We start from the raw sequence: 9,357 nt of genomic DNA, 5'->3' as shown, positions 1-9,357 counted from the left end.
ATTTTTAATAGTGTTCAGAAATAATGTTCTTAACTAAACAACGGAATTAATTACTGTTATACTCAACAGCTGGAAGTGCGGAATGTGTACAACATGGACTCCATATTTGGCTTAGGAATGCCAAAAAATCAAATCCATAATATAAACTGGTTTTATGTTTATTTTGTTCGATGTTAAGCATAAAACACCGCAATGACCTATAGGTGACTGACCACCGTTTCAAAACCCGGTTTCTGGCGTTGTTAGTACGCAGACTGCGCCACTGGTAGGGCTCATATATGTTTGGTGTTTCGTGAGTTAATTCATGTATCATATATAATTATAATATTTTATTAAACAGTTCAAACAGTGTTTTGAATGGATATTCTGATGCTCTCAATGAAAGATACAGAAGCTTTCATGTGTGCAGTCTAATTTTGCTGACTAGATTTTGCTGTGAAGTTAGGCTTCTACTGTTGAGCACCTACATCGTAATAACAATATTTGAAGTAAGAACCTTGAAGGTCTATTATAAAATAGAATTCCCATTGTTTAGTACTTTATAGTTTTGCCACAATTGAAATAACTACTAATTTCATCCTTCTGTAATTGAGAACAATTCATCTCTATTTAAATATATTTCCAGATGGCCCATGGCTAGGTGGGTTAAGGCGTTCGACTTGAATTCTGAGTGTCACGGGTTCGAATACCCGTCGCATCTAACATGCTCGCCCTTTTACATGTGGGTGCGTAATAATGTGAGAGGCAATCCCACTATTCGTTGGTAAAAGAGTAGCCCAAGAGTTGGCGGTGATGACTAGCTACCTTCCCTCTACCCTAACACTGCAAAATTATGTACAGCTAGTGCAGATAGCCCTCGTGTAGCTTTGCACGATATTCAAAAACACAAAACATTCCCAAAGCTTTTTCAGAAGTGGTGTCTTGCAGCACTCGTCAATCCTGAACACTGAAGCTAGCCAGAATGGTAAATGGCATGCCTGTTGAATATCGCGTGCCTGATTGCTACGTTTTGAATGTGAACGGCACACAAGTTGAACCAACTAAATTAGGGATAAGTCATCAGACACAGTAACAGTAGTCCATAATTTTGAACTGCTGCGGTCACAGTTGAGCTGTCATCACTTTCTCATTATCCCAATTAAGCTAACGATAGTCAAACATTTCCTCTATTACAATAAAATTATAATAAAACTTTATAATAATAAAGTGACAGAGGAATACTACAAAAACGCCAGACTTTTCTCACAGGCTACAAAAATATAACATGAAATCAAAATCAGAATTGCCTATTTTTAAGATGAAAAACAGAAATACTGTTACAATGTTTAATGATGTTTACTGGAAAAAAATGTGTGTGTGTGTGAAATCTAATGGTTTTATTTTTAAAAATGGTTTAATATCACTAATCTCTAAATTAAAATGTTATTGAAATGAAATACTTATTAGAGAAGTCTCAAATTTTAAAATTTACATTCATGTTTTAGTAGTATAAAAATAAATACAGAGTACAAATACTTTAGTATCTATCTAAAACGGGGTACATTTCTCATAGCACAGAAATAAACAGTAAACTGTTTGCGTTGTATTCGCTGAGGTATCGAGCCCCTCGAATTTTAGCATTGTAACTCCCTTAAGCTTAAGCCTGGGCCATCGAGGGTCCCGAACAGAAAGTAAACTATATACACAACTTACAATTTTATAAAAACAGTAACGTTCATAAATACCAAGTATATTACATTGATCACCTTGGATCTATCACGGACCAGTGGGATTTAAAACGGAAAATTGTTTTAAAAAGACTAGTCGATTTATTAGAACTACAATATAACATCAAGATTGGAAACTTTTCAAAATATTATGTTCAATTGTATCCCATTCGTCGAGGAGTTCATTCCACTTTTGGTTCACGTGGAAAGCTGCAGCGAATTGAGTATGCTTAGCTATAATATTCAAGTACAGTCTACGTAATTCAGCCTTCTAAAGAGATTAAAGGATATAATTCTTACCATGAAAATAAACCATCACCATTAACACCACCTTCAGTGGCTTTCATTATCATAAAAACTCGTAAGGTCAAGTACTTCATGGAGTTTTCCATATTTTCATTCTTCGTCAGTAAATTAATGAATAAGGTTAAACGTAGCTCGTGGTACTACACTACATGATGTCTCTGAACTACAAGCAACATTTAATACAATTGGTTTCGGAACTAGTTTTCACTTATCACGTTACAGTTTTTTGTAATGTCCTTCAGAAGATACAATTGGCGATAGCCAAGACCTTCACACAGTTGAACAAAGACATTAGTATACGGACTGACATATTGTACTTCATATTTAATTCGTCTCTAACATATGACCGTCAAAAAGTTTCATTGTTAAAAATATTCCTCTGAGTTACCATTGTCAATACAAATGTCTTTAAAACGATTTTTAATACTGACATTCCCAGCAAGTTGGCATCTACTTTCAAGTCCCTTAGAGACAGGTTATAGGAATCAAATGATATCACATAATTAGTATGTTTTTCATATACGATTGGTTGGTTGGCTGGTTTGTTGTTTTATGGTGCAAAGCAACTATGCTATCCGCGCCAAACATCCGATAAAAAGTCAAAATCATTAAAATTCACAAAAGGAAATTAAGGTAAAACAAAACAAGGTTGAATTTTTGAATTAAAAACATGAATAGCATTAACTCCAATTTTTACATCTAGTCTACAGCGGTAAGACAAAACACTACAGTAGTACAAGTTGTAAAGGACTTTCTGTAGCATAATTGTAATTATCATAACTCGTCCGGATGACTAAAGGGTAAGTTCGTTCAAAAGTCAGCACTAATCACCTGAAGTTGATTTCCAGTCCCGATTTCGAGTTATTTGACGTTATGGATGTTTTCAGAAAGTAAAGTAATACAAGTTTTAAAAGACTGGTAGCAAAATTTTAATTATTATAACTTGCCAGGATGACTAACGGGTAGTTCAAGCAGCAGCATTAGTCACGTGAAGTTGGCCTTTCCAGTCCTGGTTTCGAGTTATTTCGCGTTACGACTATTTTCTCATTTCAAATCGAATTAGATGAACTTTGATTCTTAATAGGAAATCACATTGAAAAACTTCTAATGTATAAATTAAAAAACTTAAATAGCATTAAAAAGATTAATGGCCTTTAAAAACCAAAATCATTTCTAAGGTGGACAGTGTCACCATCGCCAATAACAGTCTGACGTTACGGATAAACCTTGGGGCATGTTTAAAATAGAGCCGTCGTAAAGATAGTAAAATGTGGCTTATTGTGACGTAAGTGTTACACAGATAACACATTGGTGCATCAGTTCCAGATAAAAGAAAACGATGAGTTACAAAACTGCGACCAATGCGTAATATAGTTAGGATTTTATATATGAACTATATATGTCCACGTGGATTGATCCAAATAAAATGGCTCATCAGTGTACATAGCATTTCCTTTAACATTATAAACACAAGCTATGCTTCCATAGTTGTATTTTTATTAAGGTAAAGACTGAAGTGTGAGACATTAGACGTAAAAATTACAGTTTGCTCATACTAAATACTGTTCAACACACTTCAAAAAAGTATGTATGTTACTGTTTCTTTACACACCATCAAGACTTCCTCTTGGACTCGTAAACAGTTCAATAAACAAGACAAAGGGCTCAACTTGAAAAACTGTAAAATTGACACATAAAATGAAGGCAGTTTGACTATACTATACAAAACAACTGTTTTCGTTTCACTTTATTTTTCATTGCTTACATGTAATTCAATAATAATATCAAAAAATTATATTCCAACTCCAGATACTTTATACTGTGGGAAAAGATATTTCAGGAAAGTTAAAGAAGAAATCAAACTCAGGTTATCAAAATTAAACTAGTATCACCAGTACACAACTGTTTAATATATTATTTATTGTGTTACACAGGTCTGATTACTGAACATAAAAACAAACAGTTTTGTTAAATTCTAATATATTTGATCTCTCTAATTCAAAAATTAAAACTCTCTTTTACAATAGCCACTACAAGTTTGTTTAGTGGAATTTGCCACGAAATTACTACGTACTATCCATTCAAAATTTTAAAGTTGTAGGAAGCGAGTCAAAACCACCTACCATAAATTCTTGGGCTACTCTTTACCAATGAATTGTGGGATTGGCCACTACATTACAATGTATCCCACAGTTATGAAGGGTGAACATGTTTCATGATGGGTTTCAATCCCATAAACCAGCTTGCATGTTGAACACTCATCAAACCAAACATTTCTAAACAATTTCTTCAACATCACAAATAAACAGGCATAAACAAACAATTTCTTAAGTTAATGATTGTTTCTCCATGTTAATCGTACCTTTAAAAGCCTATGTGCAAAATACAGAATCTACGAAACATCTCTAACAGTTTCAGGAAAAAAAAGTAAGAATGTAACAAAGCAATAAGATATAAATCAAAACGATAAATGTTTATCTTTCTTTCATTGCATTAATGAATCATTACTGTGCAGTGCAGAGCTAAGTGTATAATGGAACAGTTCACTCACAGTGTATTAAATAACTTGGCAAAACCTAGATGGTAATTATAATTGTATTAATATAATTTCACGTAAGTCCCACAATGACACGTTGTACACTAAAAGTTAGTAACCAGAGGATTGAAATGTTTTCAAATTATTACTTTTAACTGAACAAATGATTAATGATTTTAATTAGTGACATTTCTTGTAAGTGTTTGATTAATTGATGAACCACAGAACAAATTTCGTTTAGAAACTGTAAAATTATAGTTATTTTCAGTGTATTGATCCCAAATCCCAGGATAATAACAAAATAAATATTTTTTAACCTATTTTACACTGTGCATATTTTTCAACATCATAGCAGTTGGTATGATAAAAAGAGAAGTTTCATAATTTTAAGGACGTATTCAGGTTTACTATGTACTTCTCTACATGTGGAATGGGTACTCAGACATTTCCAAAGTCTAAAGCTATTTGTAGCAGCCTAAAATCTGTCAGAAATAGCTTTAAATATTGAAATATATTTAAAATAATAATACTAAAATTCACCTTTATGCAAGCATACTGTCTGACAAAAACCTTGGGATATAAAATTACTTCTTCAGAGTTAATCAAATTCTGTACTTCCTAATCTTAAATAACACAGTAATCTAAACTGCATCTGTCCTATAAAACAGTCATGAAGAGTAAATTATTTGCAATGTATTGTGCTTCATAACAGCAGTGAAGTATACTTTCAATTAAAGAAAAAGCTGTATTTTAAAGTAATTTTACAGTAGATACTTTTATTTTACTTATATGGAATCATAGAAATATACATAATACCCATTTAAACCTTAATAATATAACATGTAATTAATGTTCTCACCAAAATTCCAACATGCCAATAATAAACAAGAAACTCATAAATTTAAACGAAAATTAAAATGAAAATCATATAAAACCTCTATTTTTTTTAGTTGAATAGCAGGCAAAAGACTAATACTGATGCATAGCCATCCTTGTGTTTACATGAACACAAACATGTTACATTAGTATAAACAAAATAACAGTGATGTTTCATGTATTATACAGTAGAAACAAGTTATAAATTTCCCTTATTGCAACATCAACGTTTAGCTATAACTACAGAATTTACCTATAAAATGTAAAAAAAAAAGTTTCTAAACAGAAAAAATTTTTCCCAATCTAGAGAAAGATTTTAGAAAAGGCAAAAGTATATATATATATTTTTTTATAGGGTTAGAAAATCAACTAAACTATCTCAAGATACTGTGTGGTGGAAAAGTTCTGACACGAGTTACATTAGTACAGGATACTGTGTGGTGGAAAAGTTCTGACACAAGTTACATTAGTACAGGATACTGTGTGGTGGAAAAGTTCTGACACGAGTTACATTAGTACAGGATACTGTGTGGTGGAAAAGTTCTGACACGAGTTACATTAGTACAGGATACTGTGTGGTGGAAAAGTTCTGACACGAGTTACATTAGTACAGGATACTGTGTGGTGGAAAAGTTCTGACACGAGTTACATTAGTACAGGATACTGTGGTGTGAAAAAGTTCTGACACGAGTTACATTAGTACAGGATACTGTGGTGTGAAAAAGAAATGAAAAAATAAAAAAGTATGAATTATAAGAGAGAGAGAGATGGAAAAAAATTAAAAGTTCTATCATATTGGTACACTAAGAAAACTTAAAAGAATTTACAATGATATGGAGATCTGTCTCATTACACTTAAGTTGTACGCTACATTAAAACACTGTGATGAGAAAGTTACAAGTAAATTTCACTAGCTTATGATACAATGTGATGAGAAAGCTCCAACAGTTTCTTTAGAATTATATAAATTTTGGAAGTAAGCTCTAAACAATATGCATCAACTACAAAATTGTAGCTTTAACCCCAACTTTAACCAATAGTGCTAAAATACAAAACATAATCTATAGAGATGTGTTTAAAGTTTTACTTCATACAACACTGAATATTGCAATCAATAAATATTTCCATGCCAAAATCGACATACAATCAGCAATACTAAACACTGAAGTGACACGCACACAATCTACATTTTTATCTGTTGATTCACATGCAAAATAGTACAACAACGTTCAACACGATAACTATGTGGAAATTAAGTAGGAATGTCATAAATAATTTATCTTACCGACAAATAAAACAAATTAACCTAGATATTCCTCCACACACAGTTAGAAGTTAATACTTAGCATGGTTAAAATAAGAGCAAATGTAAATATTATGTAGCTGGATATAAACTATAAACTTTGGTTGATGACAATTGTGTAGATATAAAATAACATAATAAAATCCATGTAATATTACATTCCTCTTTAGCATGGAAGTAGATATTTAATAGCTTTTTCTTTTTAAGATGGGGGGTTTACTTTATTAAGTTAACAGGAAAATTAAAATTAGCTTATATACAACTTTTTGCGACATAAACACAAAAAACTAATATCTTTGTGTATTTCATATTTTCATCTTATACACATACAAGCAATTAGAAGCACAGATTTTAATCCAAGAATTATTTTTCTTACCTTCTGCATCTAAAAATTTAATGCCAAGTGCTATTAAGTGTAAATCAATTTACAACAAGCTTATCTAACTCACTCACAATTAAAATACATAAGAACATGTCAATGTAGTATGCACACAATTATGTAAAACTATATCGACAAGCTTAAAGCTACATGTAAAAAGGACCGTGACTGGTGTAAAAAGAGCATTCCTAAAGTAAGTTAGTTTAAAGGACAGGTTTACACCACTTATATACCTAATCAATGGTGTATTTTAATTTCAAACATACAAATCATAGCATAAGTTCAAAATATCATTGAAAAAAAAAACTGTTATAAAGATAAATGCACAAACTTACACATAGAGTTAGGTATCATTGAAAAACTAGTGGTGATACAAAACATGATGCATTACTACTTAATCCCTTAATAGTGAGTTATTTTCTTGTCTTCTAGATTATTTCACACTTTAACATTAAAGTGAATAAGCTGTAAAAGGAGCCTGTACTAAGCAAATAAGTATATTTAGTTTCTTTCAAACACTGAAAATATTTTGTATGTTTTTGTTTCTTTTTTTTCAAACAAAAATAAACTAGAAGATAACTATTTTAGTAGTTTGTTTGTTTTTTTCTTATTAATTCCTTAAAGCTGGAAAATAACAATAAATTTAATAGCTTGAAAATGTTTTGGTAGAATCCAAATGTTTTTAACACTTAAGTAAAAACTGCAAGAACTTTAGAAAAAAATCACATCAACATTTAAAAGTACAAACAGACTGAAACAAAAACAATGTAGTTGTAAGGTAACAAGTATGCATTTGCACAAAACATGTTCTCTAAACACTATGTAAAGTTGTTTTTGTAGTTAAGCAAAGATACATAATAGGCTATCTATGCTGTGCCCACACCATGGGTATCAAAATCTGCTTTTTAGCATTTTAAGTCTGCAGGTCTATGAAAAGCTATGAATGATTTAATTATTAATTAGTTCTAATTTTGTGCTCTATACCTTTAAACAAAATTGTAAAAACAGTGACCACAAGTGAAAGTTAAACAACCTTTTTTTTTTTTTTTTTTGCAAGAGTGCCAGTAATTTTAATCCTTCTTGTCCAAATGAGTACAAAGGTAACAGTAAATACTATTAGGAATTCAAGATAAATGGTTACAAAACTAAGCTGAAGAATTTTCAAATGTGTATTATTATACATATAAAACAGCGTTAAAGAATTCTGTTGTTTTTTTGGACATACCATACGAAGAACTGTCAAAGCGAGTATTTTAACAATGAGAGCTAGCAATAAATACATTTCATTTCTACGTAAAACAAATAGACAAAGTTTTACATATTGTTCTGAATAGGTCCTAAATCCAGAAATAATACATGAGTTAACCAGACAACTTGTGATTCTCGATGATCCCCCTGTAGCTGTAAAACCATGTTGACAAAGTCATGTTTCAGTTGGAATGCAACCTGAAAGTAAATTAATATGAATACATAATTATAAGGACTGTTATAGATCTGAATTGTGAACCAATCCTTTACACATAATTTTGTGGCTAAATGTGTTTATCTTACTTGTCATCATAAACATGCATATTTGTTATTTCCTCTACCCTAACTCCATTTCTCTTTGGCTAACTAAGCTAACTTTGTAACTACCAGAAAAAATACAAAATAAATCTAAATTATTAGTTTTTTCTTTCAGAAATTGTAACATGAAACTACAATCATTTATCCTAAATAGCTTAAAGCTTTTAACAGTCTACATCTGTTCATATGTTGTTTTATTCCCTTGAGGACTATGTCTAACTAATAATCTCAGCACACAATTTGTAAATTATGCAGTTAAATATATAACACATATTACATTATTGAATTATATAGCACATGACCACACCTCATGAAGATTTTTTTTTTCACTATCTTAGCTAATAAATTTCTAATTTTGACATATTAGTTACTTTTATAACAAATAAATACAAGAAAAGCATTAAAGCAAATAATGTCCTATACCTATCATAATTTAACATTCTAACAATGCAGCTTTTGAGGTGAATACTGCAAGAAAAGATTTCAAAATAGACAATGTTCTGTATCAAAAACATTATATTTGATAGACACAATTTGACTTTCTATTGATTATACATAATATAGAATGAAATATCGGAGAGAAGTTTTTGACAACTTGTGAAAAAAAATGATGCGACAAACATGGCAAGTAGCTTTAATTGTATATATAATGGCTCCATAAACAAATAAGATTTAAGGTTATAAA

General features: G+C 30.8%; 1 protein-coding gene across 2 annotated transcripts in view; it reads right to left on the bottom strand.

Moving 5' to 3' along the window:
* Positions 1–3,720: 3,720 nt before the first annotated feature.
* The window catches only part of DCTN4-p62 (dynactin subunit 4), a 47,339-nt gene continuing 41,702 nt past the window's right edge, over positions 3,721–9,357 (bottom strand). For both annotated transcript variants that reach the window (XM_076505233.1, XM_076505234.1), the window contains exon 14: positions 3,721–8,552. In XM_076505233.1, coding sequence (XP_076361348.1) covers positions 8,421–8,552 — 132 coding nt within the window. In that variant the 3' untranslated portion in view covers positions 3,721–8,420. The remainder of the gene's footprint in view (positions 8,553–9,357) is intronic.

This window comes from Tachypleus tridentatus, chromosome 6 (assembly GCF_004210375.1).
Source record: "Tachypleus tridentatus isolate NWPU-2018 chromosome 6, ASM421037v1, whole genome shotgun sequence".
NCBI classification, from domain to species: domain Eukaryota; kingdom Metazoa; phylum Arthropoda; class Merostomata; order Xiphosura; family Limulidae; genus Tachypleus; species Tachypleus tridentatus.
Note: the sequence above shows the minus strand (reverse complement) of the source record. Positions and strands in the feature narration are given on the sequence as shown.